The sequence below is a fragment of the Centroberyx gerrardi genome, chromosome 23, assembly GCF_048128805.1.
Source record: "Centroberyx gerrardi isolate f3 chromosome 23, fCenGer3.hap1.cur.20231027, whole genome shotgun sequence".
NCBI lineage: Eukaryota > Metazoa > Chordata > Actinopteri > Beryciformes > Berycidae > Centroberyx > Centroberyx gerrardi.
The window spans coordinates 20,037,440-20,057,260 of NC_136019.1; the positions used below are offsets into that span (position 1 = coordinate 20,037,440).

At 42.2% G+C, this 19,821-nt stretch overlaps 1 protein-coding gene across 1 annotated transcript in view; it reads right to left on the bottom strand.

Annotated features, from left to right (window-relative positions):
• ank2b (ankyrin 2b, neuronal) overlaps positions 1–19,821 on the bottom strand; it is a 116,949-nt gene that overhangs the window by 1,437 nt on the left and 95,691 nt on the right. Inside the window, exons 44-51 of the mRNA XM_078281767.1 lie at positions 19,601–19,750; positions 19,211–19,445; positions 18,539–18,967; positions 3,769–4,561; positions 2,955–3,047; positions 2,225–2,308; positions 1,771–1,935; positions 630–818 (exon numbers count right to left, since the gene is read on the bottom strand). Of these exons, the coding sequence (XP_078137893.1) occupies positions 630–818; positions 1,771–1,935; positions 2,225–2,308; positions 2,955–3,047; positions 3,769–4,561; positions 18,539–18,967; positions 19,211–19,445; positions 19,601–19,750 (2,138 nt within the window). The remainder of the gene's footprint in view (positions 1–629; positions 819–1,770; positions 1,936–2,224; positions 2,309–2,954; positions 3,048–3,768; positions 4,562–18,538; positions 18,968–19,210; positions 19,446–19,600; positions 19,751–19,821) is intronic.

The window sequence follows — 19,821 nt, forward strand, 5'->3', positions numbered from 1 at the left end:
ATAAAAAGTTGTTGGTGGCTTTATTATATGACCTGTAGATTCATTATTTTTTTTTAATGAATTAGCATTAACTCAATATAGTTGATGTAACCAGGTTTATTTTTGGAACTATTTCAGGTGAGCAACCACTTATTCATCCACTGCGCAGTGATTTTTAGCTGTACACAGTCTCTCCAATCACCTACCACCTTCACTTCCTATACAAACAACAAATCCATGTTTTTTTGCAGGAACAGAGACCTTTCTTCAGACAAGGTAGTCTCTACTACTTTGTATCATGTTTCATATAAATTTGACCAAACTCCTACACAAAACTGCCAGACTTGGCCAGATACTTAAAATAACCATTTAGTTTTAGAGCTGCTACAAGTTCTCGCTTTCTCACTTTTGAAAATGCTAGTGACCCACTATCACTTGACATAGTGTATGCTAAAGTGTTGGCATGGAACACCGGAGCTAATAACCTACCTTGATTTTGGTGTGTAAAGTGCTCTCATTACTTAACGGGTAAGTTGCTGCATAGTTGGTGCATACCTTTAACACCTACAAGTGCAGCTAAATCTGCGCTTGATTCTAAAGTGAAATCAACTCTGATGGATTGGTCTTTCTAGTTGGGACGCTCTACTGACCTTCTCAAAGTCCTCTCTGGCCGAGGGGAGATCTGCAGCCAGCGAGGGGTCACCCGTCTGCTTCTCCATCCTCTCGCCTTTCACCACCCTCGTTTTGACGACCTTGCTGACCTTTCGACCCTGCACCGGTTCTGCCTCGAACTCTGAGGCTGTGGCGGCGCCCAGGGCCAGGGGCTCCGAGAAGGTCAACTGGTGAAACCATGGAGAGAGGTTAAGAGACCAATTTAACGTTATGCACTTAAGCTAATGTGATTCTGCAACAACAATTTGTGTTCTACAAAATCTCTACAGTAGCAACATAAAAACCCCCAGTGCTTCCCACAGGTTGGTAGTTTACTTTGGGGGACTTGATATTGTATGTTGAGGAGGTAACCTATTAGCTGTATATTTACATGATAAAACTAGCAATAACCAAATAGGAGTATAATATCAGCCAATGCCTCATTAGCTTATAGTTAACCTAGTACTTTAGTGCCTGTACAAAGATAAGATACTGAGTTTGCTTTACTTAGATATATTTATACACAACTGAAAAAACATCAAGTCCAACATTACTTGAATAGATTGAAGAGGAATAAAAGCTGCACTCCATTCAAAGTCGGAAGTCTGAAATTCCCAGCTGGTATTTTGTAATAACACTGTGCGTTCCCGTGGTCCACCTCAGAAATACCAGGGAAGAATAATGGACGCCTGCAAGATTTTACGTAAAATACTCTTCCCCATGCAACAGCTAATGTATATCAATTATATTTAGCAATGTTAGCTAGCTAGTTAGCAAAGAATGCTAGCAAATTTAAGTGCAACTTTAAATTTCAAATTTAACCATTTACCACACAGGTGTTTTCATGGATTTAAGGTCATGTGATGCTAAAAATCATTCTTATATTTGGAGGACTTTCCGACTCGGAGGGCCATTGCATTGCATTTTTCCTAGTTTGAAGTCGCCATTTCCAACTATCAGACATCTCTGGAATGCAGCAAAAGAAAATTTCTGCATGACCATGGTTGTTGTTGTTCACTAACACACTTTCAGATATAACCACACTGCACACATTTTGCACAGCAATACGATTAAGATTAGAGTAGTACTGCCATAAAACTGCCACAAAAAACATGGTGCTAGCAGGTAGATAATACTGACTTCTCTCTGATCTCCCTCGCTGCGAACCACAGTTCTCTTCACCACTCTGGAGACAGCATCTCCCTCCTCCACCCGCACCATCTCCTGGTGAGAGCCCTCCATGGTCACCTCCTGTCTCTCCATTCCATCCGCAGACACATATTTACGAATCACCTTCCGCGTGATCTGGTGGAGAAGACAGAGAGAGAGGAACTATGTTGTGAAACCAATATGGATAACATTTTTCATGGTGCAGACTGAATGGGAAACACTAGCATCGTGACTTATCTTTTTTTGGTGGAATCCTTTAAAAACTAAAAATTAAAAACTTAAAAATTAAAAAACACCATATTGCTGTGGAGTTATTTATATGAAAATGTTGCAGATTATCACTTAATACTTAGTAGTAGTTGTGATTATGAATGTATCCCATGTAAACAAACAGTTAATGTTGGATATGAGAATGTTCCCTTACTTTCTTAACTACCATGTTCCCATGCTCATCTGTGTACTTTTCCTCTGTCATTGTCTGTGATGGGATATCTGTTAAGTCATCCGCCTGCAGAGAGAGAAAACAGATACTGTCAGTTCACAGATGTTACAGTCCTGCACATAAGGGCACAATCCAAGCACATGTTGTTACATATTATAGACAAAGCATTTGAAACAAGAGCAAAGAGAACAGATTCAACAACGATATACATTTTTAAAAAAAAAGTATTTCTTAAACACTATAGCTATAAAGATTACTCAAAAATTACACAAGCAGACAAACCGCCACCAAAACTACAGTCCATTTTAATTTTCAATATAATTTAACATCACTGAAACAGAACAGAGGACATGTCATACTGTAGATGCAATACACAACAGAATGAATCATGACAAAACATCAAAATAAAGGGGGTGAGTATGGAGCAGAAACAAATAAAAAGCAAAAAAATATGGCATGGAATTCCTCCTCCGCCCTCAAAAATGTTACTCAAGACTCTCTGCATTGTAAGAATACACTTTAACTTTTGTGGCTCTCAGGCAAATGGAAAAAGTAAGCGGGGGGCTTGACATTCAGTAGCATTTCAAATACGTGTGTAGTCAAGTGCAGCATGAAAACAACACACCAACACCCACTAAAACCTCTGCTACCCGCTAACCCTGCATCACTCCACAGCGCACTGGGGCTGGACAGCTCTGTCATGCCGGTTTACCTGGATGATAACTCTGCGTCGGACCACCCTGGTGGTCAGCACCTCCTCCTCTGAGCTATCAGAGGACAGCATCCCTAGCTCCTCTGCTATCTCCTGAGAGACAGCACACAGCCAGCATGGGTCAATATGACATGTCTACACAGTGTTACTGCAGCACACTACTGCAGGCAACGGCTGTTCCTTCTTTTCTCTTGATTTGTTTAATGGGCTTGACTTTTACGTGAGCTTGCCAAAATGGCTCTTGTAGAAACCAATGGATGAGGGAACGAAAAATTATATGACATACTGTATGGATAACACAATACTGATGGAAGATGAAGAGAAGGCACAGTTATGCATCGACTTTCAACCAAACTAGACGTGCAAGGTTGGACATTACAACAAGCAGAAATCAAAAGATGCAAACAGGTGATGCAGATGTGAACAAGGTTCATACAGTGTATGTTATAGAATCTGTTCTTTACAGCACCCTGTGACTATCAACATTGTTGACTTCAAAACGAAGAACTGCAAATACAGCACACCACCACTGTTACAACCAACTTTTCCAGCCACTGACCACTTAATATTCTATGTTGCTGTTTACCACAGTTGTTCAATTTTCTGTTATTTTAAGATCGGATAAGTTTATGCACACATGCAACATGACACCACTCGTTAGCCTCGTTGTTTAGTTCTTCGTACAGTACAAAGAGTTAACTTGTGTGTTTTAGTTTGATAATCTTCTGAGTTTCAAATGCAGCACCACAGCAATCAGCCTGACCAGGCAGGGCACAAACCAGTGGAGCGTTGGTACTCATGCTCGACCTCTTACCCTTCCCAGGGAGTCATCATCATCATCATAGCCTGCCTGATCCCTGGAAGGAAGCTCCTCACACATGGGGAGGGTGGCCTCTGATCTATACTCCCGTGGACCTTCTGAATCATAAGCAAAGTCGCCAAGACTTTCACTACCAGAGGAGAAGCGCTTGTAATTGTCCACCCGGAGGAAGGGGTGAGCAGTGTATTCAGGGCTTCCTTTGAGGAAGCCTATATCAGGGCTACTGCCGGGCATAGGGGAAGGGGGCTCAGAGATGTGATAGGTGATCTCAGGTTCGAGTTTCATTTCTTCTGGTTCGGAGAAGTCAGAGAAGGCTTGTCTGCAGTCAAAGAATTCCAGATCTGAATCAGAGTGGTGCGGCGATTCAGAGCCCTTACTGAGTTCTCTTGGTGGGACTTGTGGTTCCTCTGGTCCAAATGCTGACAGAGTTTTCTCAAATTCTGAGAGGACTTTCTTGAAGTCTGGGGAAAACTGGAAGTCTTCAGCGGTTTCAGACGCTCCCTTGGTGGTGGCTTCAGTTGTACCCTGACCCGAGAGGGAGTCACTGAATACCGGTGAGACTGGACTCAAATCGTTCAAGGAGGCTTGGCTACATTCAGAAACTCTCAAGGTCTGATGTCCTGAAAATACTGCTTCATAATCTGGTGGCACCAAAAACTGGCTCGACATTGGTGAAAAAAGCTCACTGGACTGTGCTTCCTGAGGGGACAACTCCCAGTCTGAGTACTCATGTGATCTATCTGATGGGGATGTCTTCTCAGATTCAGGTAGAACTGGAGTCACGGCTCTGTGGGTTGTGATTGAGTTCTGGTCAGGTAGCTGGAGGAGAGCTGATTTCACCAGTTTGCCGGTGAAAGTTTCTGTACGATCAGTGGATGCCACACCTAATTGACTGGGTTCTTGTATCTCTGTTGTGGTAGACAACAGCTTGCTTTGCACCTTATCCTCTGTCTGCAACTGTCTTTCCTTTGGTGTTTGAGGACGACCCTGAAAGTGAATGTCAACACTATCTGAATAAGTTCACTTTGAATCCGTGTATAGGTTGGCATGCAACATTAACATCACCTCAGCATTGCACCAGGTTAGCATCACTGTGCAATGACAAGTCAGGTGTTTTTTCATTCAGCCAACATCTCATTAGAGTAAGAACACTTCAATATATATTTGAGGCCATAACATGCAACTCAAAGCAACTCAGCATCAGACACAGAGAAATCAGAGGTAAGTGAAGAAAGAGCAATTAGTAATATTTAAATTCAATATCTTCACATGAGTGGGTGTTTCGAACATTAACTGTACTCCATTTTGTTAAATTAGTTCATCCAGACACGTCCTTATATGTCACACACGAGTTATTTTTCTCCATCCAAGTGGCATGTTAATGTATTCGTCCATGGTAAGTGAAGCAACTCTTCGCAAACATTATCATGCTCTCACCCTTACCCTTTGTGAGGCTGTCTTGCTTTTTACTTCACCAGAAGTTGAGTGTAGGATCTTCTCTCCCTTTCCTTTTAGATCCTGGCCCTTCACTGGTGGTGGCTGTACAGGAGAGTCTTCATGGATCTTCCCAAAGTCTTCCTCACAAACAGTGGTTTGTAAAGCTGAGATAATTTCAGCTTGTTCTGATCCATGTTGTATCCATTCTTTGTATGCAAATACCTTTTCTGATTCTGATCTGGTCATTTCTGGCCAATCAGATTTGATAGGTCTCTCCTCTAACTTTTTCTCTCTAGCTTGAGTTGGTAATGGGGACGCAGCCATTGTTTTTTTGTCAGGTAGTATTGGAAACTGCTCTGGCAATAAAAGAGATGTCACATGACTCAAAAGTTCTGGTTTAGAGACTAACCTCTCTGCACGTTCATAACATAAACCTAATTCTTCTTCTGACTCAACAGACTGAGGGGTCAATGGTCTTGGGCTATCATCAATCCAACAATCAATAGGTAATGCCACAAACTCAGTGTCTGATGACAAAGACACTGGTGAAGATGATCTATCACTCGGGGTAACATCCATAAAATAGGAAGACAATATTCTCATGAACTCAGGTACTGGTGAGTCGGGCAATAGTCGTCTGAATTCATTGACAGATGATATGGATTCAGGTGAGGACGGCCTTCTCTCAATCTCAATGGCTCTTGATGATGTGACCACCACCTCACACTCTGAGTCTGATTCCACTGATTCAGGTGATGATGACCTGTGTGTTGTCCATGTAGTGGTGTACTCCACCAATGACACTGTAAACTGAGGGATGGGAGAGTCTGGAGACAGCTGCCTGTTTTCATTGAGCTCAGGCATAGATTCTGGAGATGATGCTCTTTTGTCAACCATTTGCATGGCTGATTCAAGTGACATAGGTCTGTATTCAGGCAGTGACTGAGGTGATAACGGTCTGTATTTCTCATCCTGATCCTCAGACAGCTCAGATTCTGGAGATGATGGTCTGCACTCTACAAACAGAGATTCAAAACCCAAAGGCATGTAATCTATATCTGATGCTACTGTTTCTGGTGAAGATGATGCTGACCTCAGTAATGTTATACATTCTGGCAATGCCTTCCTGAATTCAAGTACAGGAGAATCTGGTGAGAGTGGTCTAAACTCATTGATTGATGCTGCTGATTCTGGTAATGATGCTCTTATTTCTGCCAACATGGCTGATTCAGGTGACATGGGTCTGTATTCTGGCAAGGACTCTAGTGAAAGGTGTAGATCATCATCCTCTGCATCAGATACTGATACAACCAGCCACTCATCATCAGACTCTATAACTGCCTCAGAGGCAGATGTTTCAAATGTATGCTTGGCCTGTCTGTATGGGACTGCTAGTGAAGAAAATACATGTTCAATCATTGGTGGAGGTGACTCTGAAACAGCTACGTCAGATATAACTTGCGCACTTGCAGTGTAAAGTAAATCATGATCAGTCTTGGATGTGTCTGTTGTAGTAAATGGATGCAGCACTTCTGAAGCTGGTTCTGTGACAGATGGATTGGTTTTACTTTTGACTTTAGTATCTTGTTCATCATCTGGAATGCTCTCCACATATTCTATTGTGCTGCCAACATATTCCATAAACCCTGTTTTACTACTGAAAGTTTCCCCTACATATTGTGGGTCACGTACTTGAGAAACCAGCTTCCACAGCTCAGCATCATAAACAAGGTTATACTCAGCCACCAGAATGGCTGATTCCTGAGGTGATGTGGGTGCCATTGTTGTTGATAGAACTGTACTATCAATGGTTGCCTCAGTTGCAGTTGGGATGTTCAATTCAGTTATTGGTGGTTTAGGTGACAAAAGTAATTCATCTTTATCGGATTCAATAGACTCAGGTGATGCTGGCCTCTGTTTTGTACCCAAAGACTCTAAACTTTGTGTTAAATCATCTGAATCTGAAAATTCAGTGGGTGAAAAATCTCTCACAGTCATGGAATATTCTACAAATGTCTTTTTAAAATCAGGTATTGGTGATTCAGGGGACAGTGGTCTGTATTCATTATCTGATCTCACTGACTGAGGTGATAGTGGTCTCTTTCCAGTGAATGCTATATCAAGTGAAGCAGAGTATCCCAAATCAAATTCCATATCTGATGTTATTGATTCTGGGGATGAACACCTGTAGCCGGTTTCTGCTGTGGTAGTCTCAAGAACATTTTGTGTAAACTGAGGAAGAGGGGAGTCTGGAGACAACTGCTTATGTTCATCATGTGATCCAGTAGATTCTGGAGATATTGATCTGATGTTCCCCAGTAACATCATTGCCACAGGTGACAAGGGTTTGTACTCTGGTATTGATTCAGCTGATAGTGGCCTCTCTTCAACCTCTGATACTACTGATTCAGGAGAATCTGGTCTATCCTCAACACCAAAAGTCCCAGACATCAAAAACTCACTCAAAATGTACTCAATATCTGATGCAATTGATTCAGGGGAGGTGGATCTATACCCAACATTTGTATTAACATATTCAGGTATTACCGGTCTGTATTCAGGTATGGGTGAATCTGGTGAGAGTGACCTGTATTCATCTCCAGATGCTACTGAACCAGGTGATGAGGGTCTATCTTCATAGAACAGTGATGCTAGACATATGGCACCATATTCTATATCTGAACATATTGATTCGGGGGATGTTGATCTATGACCAACAATAGATGAAGCTAGTTCGAATACTGTTTCTATAAACCCAGGTACAGGGGAATCAGGTGAAAGTCTTCTGTATTTACTGATCGATGCTACGGACTCAGGAGAAGAAGGTCGGTCTTCAAAGAGCATTGGCAAAGGTAATTCCATTTCCATTTCCCAATCTGACAACACTGACTCAGGTGAAGAGGACCTATATTCCATGTGTGAGATGATGGACTCTCGTACTGCCTGCCCAAACTCAGGAATGGGAGAGTCTGGTGAAAGAGCTCTACATTCATCTCTAGATGCAGTTGAATCGGGAGATGCTGGTCTATCCTCAAAAAGCCATGGAATACACAAATCAGTCTCGAAATCCTCATCTGAACCTATTGATTCAGGTGATATGGATCTATATCTTACTCCTAACATAGTATGCACAGTCTGTGCATATTGGGGGAGTGGAGAGTCTGGAGACAAGCATCTGTATTCATTGACTGACAACACAGATTCTCGGGAATCTGGTCTGTCCTCAAAATCAAACATCTGAGAAATCAAGGGAGCAAATTCTATGTCTGAGGCCACCGATTCAGGTGATGATGACCTGTAACCCTTAATGTCAGCATATGACTCTGGCAAAGCTTGTCTGAACTCAAGTACAGGGGAATCAGGTGAAAGTCTTCTGTATTTATTTATTGATGCTAAGGACTCAGGAGAAGAAGGTCGGTCTTCAAAGAACATTGGGAAAGGCAATTCCATTTCCATTTCCCAATCTGACAACACTGACTCAGGTGAAGAGGACCTATATTCCATGTGTGAGATGATGGACTCTCGTACTGCCTGCCTAAACTCAGGAATGGGAGAGTCTGGTGAAAGAGCTCTACATTCATCTCTAGATGCAGTTGAATCGGGAGATGCTGGTCTATCCTCAAAAAGCCATGGAATACACAAATCAGTCTCGAAATCCTCATCTGAACCTATTGATTCAGGTGATATGGATCTATATCTTACTCCTAACATAGTATGCACAGTCTGTGCATATTGGGGGAGTGGAGAGTCTGGAGACAAGCATCTGTATTCATTGACTGACAACACAGATTCTCGGGAATCTGGTCTGTCCTCAAAATCAAACATCTGAGAAATCAAGGGAGCAAATTCTATGTCTGAGGCCACCGATTCAGGTGATGATGACCTGTAACCCTTAATGTCAGCATATGACTCTGGCAAAGCTTGTCTGAACTCAAGTACAGGGGAATCAGGTGAAAGTCTTCTGTATTTATTTATTGATGCTAAGGACTCAGGAGAAGAAGGTCGGTCTTCAAAGAACATTGGGAAAGGCAATTCCATTTCCATTTCCCAATCTGACAACACTGACTCAGGTGAAGAGGACCTATATTCCACGTGTGAGATGATGGACTCTCGTACTGTCTGCCTAAACTCAGGAATGGGAGAGTCTGGTGAAAGAGCTCTACATTCATCTCTAGATGCAGTTGAATCGGGAGATTCTGGTCTATCCTCAAAAGGCCATGGAACAGACAAATCAATCTCCAAATCCTCATCTGAACCTATTGATTCAGGTGATATGGATCTATATCTTACTCCTAACATAGTATGCACAGTCTGTGCATATTGGGGGAGTGGAGAGTCTGGAGACAAGCATCTGTATTCATTGACTGACAACATAGATTCTGGGGAATCTGGTCTGTCCTCAAAATCAAACATCTGAGAAATCAAGGGAGCAAATTCTATATCTGAGGCCACTGATTCAGGTGATGATGACCTGTAACCCTTAATGTCAGCATATGACTCTGGCAAAGCTTGTCTGAACTCAAGTACAGGGGAATCAGGTGAAAGTCTTCTGTATTTATTTATTGATGCTAAGGACTCAGGAGAAGAAGGTCGGTCTTCAAAGAGCATTGGGAAAGGTAATTCCATTTCCATTTCCCAATCTGACAACACTGACTCAGGTGAAGAGGACCTATATTCCATGTGTGAGATGATGGACTCTCGTACTGCCTGCCTAAACTCAGGAATGGGAGAGTCTGGTGAAAGAGCTCTATATTCATCTCTAGATGCAGTTGAATCGGGAGATTCTGGTCTATCCTCAAAAAGCCATGGAATACACAAATCAGTCTCCAAATCCTCATCTGAACCTATTGATTCAGGTGATGTGGATCTATATCTTACTTCTAACATAGTAGGCACAGTCTGGGTGTATTGGGGGAGTGGAGAGTCTGGAGACAGGCATCTGTATTCATTGACTGACAGCATTGATTCAGGGGAATCTGGTCTGTCCTCAAAATCAAGCATCTGAGAAATCAAGGGAGCAAATTCTATATCTGAGGCCATTGATTCAGGTGATGATGACCTGTAACCCTTAATGTCAGCATATGACTCTGGCAAAGCTTGTCTGAACTCAAGTACAGGGGAATCAGGTGAAAGTCTTCTGTATTTATTTATTGATGCTAAGGACTCAGGAGAAGAAGGTCGGTCTTCAAAGAACATTGGCAAAGGTAATTCCATTTCCATTTCCCAATCTGACAACACTGACTCAGGTGAAGAGGACCTATATTCCATGTGTGAGATGATGGACTCTTGTACTGCCTGCCTAAACTCAGGAATGGGAGAGTCTGGTGAAAGAGCTCTAAATTCATTCAGAGAGCCTGCTGATTCAGGAGATGCTGATCTGAAATGTGACATCAACATCAGTGATGCAGGTGAGAAAGGCCTATACTCCAATTCAGAATCAGGTGACAGAGATCTCTCTTCAACTTCTAATACTAATGACTCAGGTGAATATGGTCTATCTTCAGTATCAAATGCTGTAGAAATCAAAGGTGCATACTCAACATCTGATTCAACTGATTCAGGGGATGTTGACCTAAAGTCAACAAAAGATGGAACAGGTTCAAGTAATCTTGCTATGAATTCAGGTATGGGTGAATCAGGTGATAGGACCCTGCATTCATCTCCAGATGCCACTGAATCAGGTGATGAAGGTCGAACTTCATCAAACAGTGATGCTAATGACACAACTCCGTATTCTATATCTGAACAAACGGACTCAGGTGAGGTGGATCTGTATCCAGCAGTTGAAGCAGTTAGCTGAAGCATAGCCTGTCTGAATTCAGGTATGGGTGAATCAGGGGACAGTGCCCTGAATTCATCTCCAGAGGCTACTGAATCAGGTAATAAGGATCTTCCTTTGACTGAAAAAAATGGTGTGTCCAAAACTTCCATTTCAAAATCTGACATTACAGATACACGTGATGATGGTCTGCTCCCTGCCACAAATACAGCTGATTCTATATACTGTGTATATTGTGGTAAAGGTGAATCCGGCGATAAAGTCCTAAACTCATTTACTGATGTTGTTGAGTCAGGAGATGATGTTCTGATTTTTTCCGTTAGCATCAATGACTCAGGTGACATGGGTCTGTACTCTGTTGATTCTAGTGAAAGCGGCCTCTCCTCAATTTCTGATGTCACTGATTCAGGGGAATCTGGTCTGTCTGTACTTTCAAATGCTGCAGGAATTGATACATCCTCAAGATCTGAGCTAACTGATTCAGGTGAGGAAGATCTATATCCACCAACTAAAGCAATAGATTTATGTAATTCTGTCCTAAAATCAGGCACTGGTGAGTCAGGAGAGAGAGGCCTATGCTTCTTCACTGATCCTACCGATTCAGGAGATGATGGCCTTAACTCAATAGCATAAAATGCAAGGTCAAATAACTCAGCTTCAGTGTCTGATACAGGTTCAGGAGATGATGTTCCGTGATTTGCTGCTGGAGGTTCAGGAAGTGAGACAGAATATTGGGGAATGGGTGAATCAGGAGACAAAGCTCTATGCTCATTCAGAGACTTCACTGACTCTTTGGAATCAGATCTCAGAACAGTCAGTGACTTCAGGGCCTCAGGTGAGAGAGGTCTATATTCTGCCTCAGAGTCAGGAGACAGTGGTCTACCTATCTCTTTTGCATCTGAATCAATTTGAACATATTCTGTCCTAGTCCCAGCATATTCAAACACTCCTGTTTTACTTATGAAGGTTTCTCCTACATATTGAGGGTCACAGATTTGAGAGATCAGCTTCCAAAGCTCTGCATCATACACAAGTCTATATTCTGGAACCTTGATTTCTTTAAATGTTGGAGCAGCCACTGATGGCCTTTCTCCAGCTGTGGATACAACTGATTCAGGTGAGTCTGCTCTCTGCTGGGGAAAGGCTTCTGAAGTTGAATGTCCATATTCAATATCTGAAAGCATCGACTCTGGTGAAGAGGACCTGTACCCAACTGCAGATGTAACTGATTCAGGTAATGCAGGTCTGAATTCTGGTATGGGTGAGTCAGGCGATAATGCCCTGTATTCATTTACAGATACTTCTGAATTAGGTGACAAGGGTCTGCTTTCACTGAAAAGCCATGGCATGCACACATCTGATTCCTCTTCTGACAATGCTGGCTCTGGTGAAGATGGCGGATGAGAAGACAAATTAGCAATTTCAGCAAATGCAACAGAAAATTGGGGAACAGGGGAATCTGGAGACAAGGCTCTAAAATCTTTCAAAGACTCTGGAGAATCAGATCTGAATGCAGTCATTAATGCCATTTCCTCAGATGATAGAGGTCTATATTCTGACTCAGAATCAGGTGACAGTGGTCTATCTTTGTCCAGTATAGGTTCCCTTTCAGTCTTGGCTCGTACTGCTTGTAGAACATTAGCAACACTGCCATCAGATGCACCTGCAGTGCCCACACAATTCACACTAGAATCTGATTTGACCTCTTTCACATCTGATTCATCCTGGACATACTCAATCCTAGTTCCAGTATACTCAAAAACACCTGTTTTGCTGCAAAATGTTTCCCCAACATAGTGAGGGTCATTGATTTGAGAAATGAACTTCCAAAGTTCAGCATCATATACAAGTCTAGAGACTGGCACCCTGATTGCCTTTAGAGGTAAGGTTTGACCTTCAGCCAATAGTCTCTCTGTAGTCTCTGATACTTCTGATTCTGGTGAGTCAGGTCTCTGCTCTGAAATATTGGTGTCTAAACTTGATTGTGCATATTCAATATCTGAAACCACTGACTCAGGTGATGATGATCTATGTGTAATGACTGTGATCGATTCAGTCAGCCCTGTTTTGAATTCAGGTATTGGTGAGTCACCTCTGTATTCATCTCCAGAAGCTATAGAATCAGGTGATGATGGTCTTACTTCAGAGAACAATGACATAGAAATCTCCCCATATTCTAGATCAGAACATATTGAATCAGGTGAAGGGGACCTATCCAATCTAGTTGAAACAGCAGACAGTGGTAAAGACTGCGCAAACGCAGGAATGGGCGAGTCAGGTGAATGTTCCATATATTCATCAACAGAATCTGGAGAGGAGGGTCTGTCCTCAAAAAGTAATGATGACAAAGAGATAGCTCCATATTCTAGATCTGAACATATTGATTCAGGGGAAGAGGACCTATCAAATCTGTTTATAACAGTGTGATCTGGTAAAGACTGTCTAAACTCAGGAATAGGTGAGTCAGGTGAAAGTGTCTTGTATTCGTTCACAGATGCTATTGAATCAAGAGATGCTGGTCTGTCCTCAAAAAGCATTGAAATGTATACTTCAGTCTCCACTTCCGGATCTGACAATACTGACTCTGTTGACACTAACCTGTGATAAAATTGGGAGGGTTCAGAGAAAGAGGCAAAGTATTGGGGAATGGGAGAATCTGTGGACAAAGCTCTCTGCTCATCTAAAGAACTCATTGACTGTGGAGAATCTGGTCTCAATGCAGCCATCAACCTCAGCGATTGCAGTGACATGGATCTATATTCTGAATCAGAATCAGGTGAAAGAGATCTTTGCAAAGGTTTACCCTCAGGCTTTGACTGCAGGCCAGCAGCTTCATCTTCATGTCTCCCATCTGACTTGGCCTGGACATATTCTGTCCTTGTCCCAGCATACTGAAACACGCCTGTTTTACTCATGAAGGTTTCTCCTACATACTGTGGGTCATGGATTTGAGAGATCAGCTTCCAAAGTTCTGCATCATATGCAAATCTGTAGACTGGCACTCGGATTGCTGTTAAGGGTAAAGGTGTATGATGCTCAGGTACAGAAACTAAAGACTCTACAGGTATTTGTTGATCTTCAGTGACATTAATAGTTGATACTGGTGACAAAGGTAGATTATCAGATCCAGTTTCTGGTGACAGAGGTGACAAATCTACATCAGGTGCTTTAGGCTCCTCAAAAGTTTTAGGTGTGTAAGATTCAGGCGATTGTAGTTGACATTTTGTAACATCTTGGACAGGTTCACATTTTGTTTTGATTGATTTCTTGGATTTTTTCTTCTTAGCAGATTTTGCCTTCTCGGTAAATTGACTGGGTTTTTCCTCCTTTGATTTTCCTGTTATAGACAATTCATGAGAAAATTCCTCCATCCCTTCAGGTGTCACTGAGTTAGGTTCAGTATCTGAAAGATGTGGTATAATAGATGCCAGATTCTGAGGTATAGGATGGTAAGACTGTAATATGTTTTCATAATGAACTGACTCATCTTCAGGAGACACAGAATCACATTCAATCAACCTTTTCTTGCATAAAACAGAGGGATCATCTTTCTCTGATGATAAACCTTCAGGTGACTCTGATCTATCCTCAATGTTTATTGAGTCAAAGGGCAGTGGGGTGTTCTCAGTATCAGAGAATACTGATTCAGGAGAGTATGATCGGTATCCTTTGGATACAATTACAGAAGCAGGTTGTGCTTGTCTGAACTCAGATATAGGGGAGTCAGGTGACAGTGCCCTATATTCATCAACTGATGCTGTTGATTCAGGAGAATCTGGTCTATTTTCAAAAAGTAATGCAAGTACTGGAAGATTACCATCTTCGCTTTCTGAAAATACTGATTCTGGAGATGATCGATAAACTGTCACTAATGCCACAGGATCAGATTGCCTATACTGGGGAATTTGTGAATCTGGTGACAGTGGTCTATGTTCACTGACTGATAAGACAGACTCAGGAGATGATCCTCTAATATTTGCCAATAACAGAAGTGACTCCGGTGACAGTGATCTGCAGTCAGGCAAAGATTCAGGGGAAAATGGCCTAGTTTCAGACTCTGGATCAATTGTGACTGGTTTATTCTTAGTTGATTGTGGTGGATGAACATGCTCTATCCTACTTTCAACATATTCAAATACACCTGCTTTACTGCAGAATGTTTCTCCTACATATTGTGGGTCATAGATTTGTGAAATCAGCTTCCATAGCTCTGCATCATACACAAGTCTGTACTCAGGCACCTGTATTGCTGTTTGGGGTAAAGGTGCTGGGCATTCAACTGCTTTTGCTTGCTCTTCAGGGAAATCTGTAATCACATCAGCTGATAAGACCTGGATTTTAGATAGAGCTTCTGCCGATAGTGTGACACTATTTTGCTTCTTTTCAGAGGGAGATACATCAGGTACTGCTGATTGCATCTTGACAGCTTCAGTTTCACTAAGCTTATTAGATTTATTTTCAGCAGGTTTAGAAGGAGGCTGGTTTGGGATTTCAGTTTTTGACTTTTCTTGTTTAACAATTACAGATGTTTTTGTTAGGAATTGCTTTTCAGCATGTCTTTCTGCTGCAGTCTTAGCTGGTGTGGATTCAGATGCCATTTCTTCTGGCGTATTTGGCTCAGTTGGTAAAGTTGAGTCCAATGATTGCTCTCCAGAAGGGAAAGTATCCACATCAGTTTTAATCGATTTAGCAGACTTTCTTTTCTTAGCAGATTTTGCCTTGGTGGTTGATGGATTATGTTTTGTAATTGTATTGTCTTCTTTGTGTGCCTTTTGAAGAATATGTTTGGCCACTTCTGATGCAACAGAGTTGGATTGTAGAGGACATTCTACTATCTTACTCACAGGTTGTTCTGATAATTGTCCATGTTTGGGGGATGGAGATGTTTTGGTACGATTAAGTAATGCATTGTCTTTTTCAAATGCCAAAGCTTCTGGAGATGCTGATCTCTCCTCAGTGCTTTGAGGATCCAGAGGCACTCGGATGTATTCAGTATCTGAGGATGCTGATTCAGGGGAAGATGTTCTATATCCTTTGCATACAATTACAGATCTAGACAGCACCTGACCAAAATCAGGTATGGGAGAATCCGGTGACAATGCCCTACCATCACTTACAGAACCAGTAGATTCAGGGGATAAAGGCCTTTTCTCAAAACGTGATGAAAGCAATGGCATGGCTTCATGCTCTGTGTCTGATAATATGGATTCTGGTGATGATGACCGATAAGTTATTATGAATGCATGATGTTCAGTTGACCGATATTGTGGAATGGGAGAATCTGGGGACAGATTGCTACACTCATTTACTGATGTTGCTGATTCAGGAGATGATGTTCTAATGTCTGCCAATAACATTGCTGATTGGGGTGACAAAGGTCTGTAGTCAAGCACTGACTTCGGTGAAAGAGGTCTTTCCTCAGTGTCAGACAAAGATACAACAACCCAATCATCATCATACTCTGATATTGACTCTACTGGTGTTGGTGGCCTATCTTCTGTATCAGATACTACTGATTCAGGTGATTCTGGTCTATGTTCAGTAGCTATGGAATCACATACTAACTGTGTACATTCAGTGTCTGATGCTACTGATTCAGGGGAGGATGATCTATGTCCAAAGACAGGTACAACAGATTCAGGCAATCCTGATCTGAATTCAGGTATGGGTGAGTCAGGGGACAGTGACCTGTATTCATCTCCAGATGCTACTGAAACAGGTGATGAGGGTCTGTCTTCATAGAACAGCGATGCTAGAGATATAGTATCATATTCTATATCTGAACATATTGATTCAGGTGAGGTGGATCTCTGTCCAATCATTGAAATAGTTGAGTCAGGCCAACCCTGGCTGAATTCAGGTATAGGTGATTCAGGTGACAGTGCTTTATATTCATTTAGAGATGATATGGATTCTGGTGATGAGGGCCTGTCTTCAAAAAGCACTGACAACAAAAAAATGGTTTCAAATTCCATATTTGATGACACTGACTCAGGTGATGATGATCTACTCACAATGGTAGAAGACTCAGGTAAAGCTTGTCTAAACTCTGGTATGGGTGAGTCTGGTGGAAGCTGACAATGTGCAGTGATTGATACTATGGATTCAGGCGATGATGATCTCACCTCATGTAAATCAGGTGACAGGGGCCTGTACTCAGAAGGAGAGGTAAACAGCCATTGCATTGTTTCTAAAATGACAGAATCAGGCGATGATGCCCTGTCTTCTGTGTCAAAAGTTAGTGACTGAGGTGAAATGGATCTCTCACCACTATAGTCACTGCCTGGTGATACTGGCCTTCCAAATGGTCTCTTGTTTGAAACCATTGGTGTCAATGACCTTTCCTCTGCTTCTAATGCTAACTGCCTAGATGCATCTCCTGGTGCACTCAATAATGCTTGCCCTTGGGCAAAAGCCCAAGTATCACCAACTTCCCATTGAACAACAGGGGGTGGTAGGGGAGATAAGGGCCTAAACTGAGGTATGGGAGAATCAGGTGCCAGAAGACTCAGTTCATTTACTGATGACACTGAGTCGGGTGATGAGGCCCTACTCTCTGTCAGTAGTATTGATGTATCAGGAGTGAATGGATGATTCACAGGTATTGGTGATTCAGATGACATGGACCATTTGTCAGCTGATTTCAAGGATTCAGGAGAAGATGATCTACTATGAGCTGACCTTTGAAGTTCAAGAATGTTTTCAGATGTTGATTCAAGTGAAAAGGATCTGTTTCCAAATGCTTCAACTTCATTTGTAAGGGGCCTACAAACCCCTTCACTGTATGCTGATGTTGATTCCTGTGATACTGTAAGAGAACCTGTATGATCTACAGAGACCACATCCTCATTTTGAGGTTCATGCTGTCTGAGTGGTAGTGTCTTCTCAAAACTGTACTCAACTCTTGGGATGAGAGACTTGACTGATTTAAGATCAGCTACTGAAGGAGCATCTACCTGTTCAACAGTTGAGTCATGTGACACCTGAATGTAGGCAGTTGAGGTCATGGATGCTGGCTTTTGAGACACTAAAACTGGAATGGTAAGACTGATATCAGAAGGATCTGCTAATGTTTGAGTGGTAGTACCATGGGTTTGATTACTGACATAAATGGGTTTGATATCAAAGTCAGCTGAAATAGAAGCCTGGTCAACATCTATCTCATGCTCAGAGGTTTTGGAAGGATCTTCATTAAGCTGTACGGGTCTAACAGCTCCCTCAACCTCATCTATCCTAAATCCAGCTTCAATTGCCTCTTCAGTGGATGCATCCATAGGCTTCAGAGACACATTGTCAGCATCTGAATCCTTCAGGTCAGCATCATATCCATACAGGACTTTGTAGAGTCGACGTGATACTTCATCCATGTGCTCTTGTGAACAGACTTGTCTTGTGGCAGGAGTTGGTTGAGTAGGCTGAGGCATTAGTTCACTCCTCAGTTCCTGTGTAAATCTGATCTTTTCAGAGACCCTCTCTGAAATACTAATGGTAACTGAAGCATTGGAAACATATGTATAATCCTCAGTGGTTTCCTTAAGCTCCACTGACAGTTCCCTGAAGTCTGGTTCGGCTTGCTCACACTCAGTCAAGCTATCTCCAAAATCACTCATAGACAACGGTCGACTCTCACATACACCTGTTCGAGAGCTGTTGGAAGACTCTCGCCAAGTCACTGGTGACAACCAATGATTGTCGTATTCAGGATGGGTGGTCTGTAGACACTCCAAGCTCCACTCCTCTCCACCCTCTGCCCCCTCAGCTCTCTCAGCCCCCGCATCATCAGATGGTACAACAGTGGGGTAAGGAGGCGGGGTTATCTGGCCACGTAACTTGGGTCCCCCTTTGTACACAGGGTCTGTCACATGGGACTGGAGCTTGTAGGGGGAGGTGCGGTACAATGCGAATAAAGGACTTACTTGTTTGAAAGAGCCCGTATGTACTGAGTCTGTTCCCTCCTCATATCCTTGTTGTGATAAGCTAAGAAAAGAAAAACAGAGCATGCATGTCAGCATCCAGTCATCAGATGGCTGTCATGATTAATTTCCAAAAGAGATTGAATGTGTACAGTTGATTATTCTTTCATAAAGATTTGATGTTTAATGTCTTCATAACCATGAAAACGTATTTCCCAAATAAACAAGTTGTGCAAAGTTGCATTCAATAATGATGATACAGAAGCATAATGTTAAATCACATTCAGAATAATCCTGGATAACTTACTGTGTTGTTTCCATCTCTTTTTGCAGTTTTTCTCTCTGGGCATGTCTAAGGAGGCCTGTTGCTGATGAGTCTGTCTCTGACCGCCCCGTTGTCTCGTGAAGCGATGACAAACTGGATGACAGGTCCTCTGCTGACACCATGGGTACCTCTTGTGCTGAGCCTGGACTGCTACCTGTGGCTCCTGTGCGCCTGCCTGGCCTGGGGCTGTCAATGTCCTCATGAAGGGCAGAGAAACCTGAGAAGGCATAGAAACAGTGGGAATACATGTCAAGTCAAAGCCTTGGGAATTCTTAAGACTTTTTAAATAGAGAAAACAATCACTTTGGACTTTTTATATTGATAAAACAACAACTGCATAATTTGTCTTACTCAAGTCAGCATTTGCTGTACCTTCACTATGATCCAGTGCTATAGTCCGCTCTATCTCTGCATAGGTGTGCGATGATGTCTCCTCCTGAGCGGACTTCATTATCTTGGTTTCAATGAGGTGAACAATGTCCATTCGGTTGATTTTGGTCAGTCTTTTAATCAGTGTGTTTTCTGTGGAAATAGAAAACAGACTAAAAGCTCCACTTTGAATATGAATAAGATCTTGGGCGTTGTATTTGTTT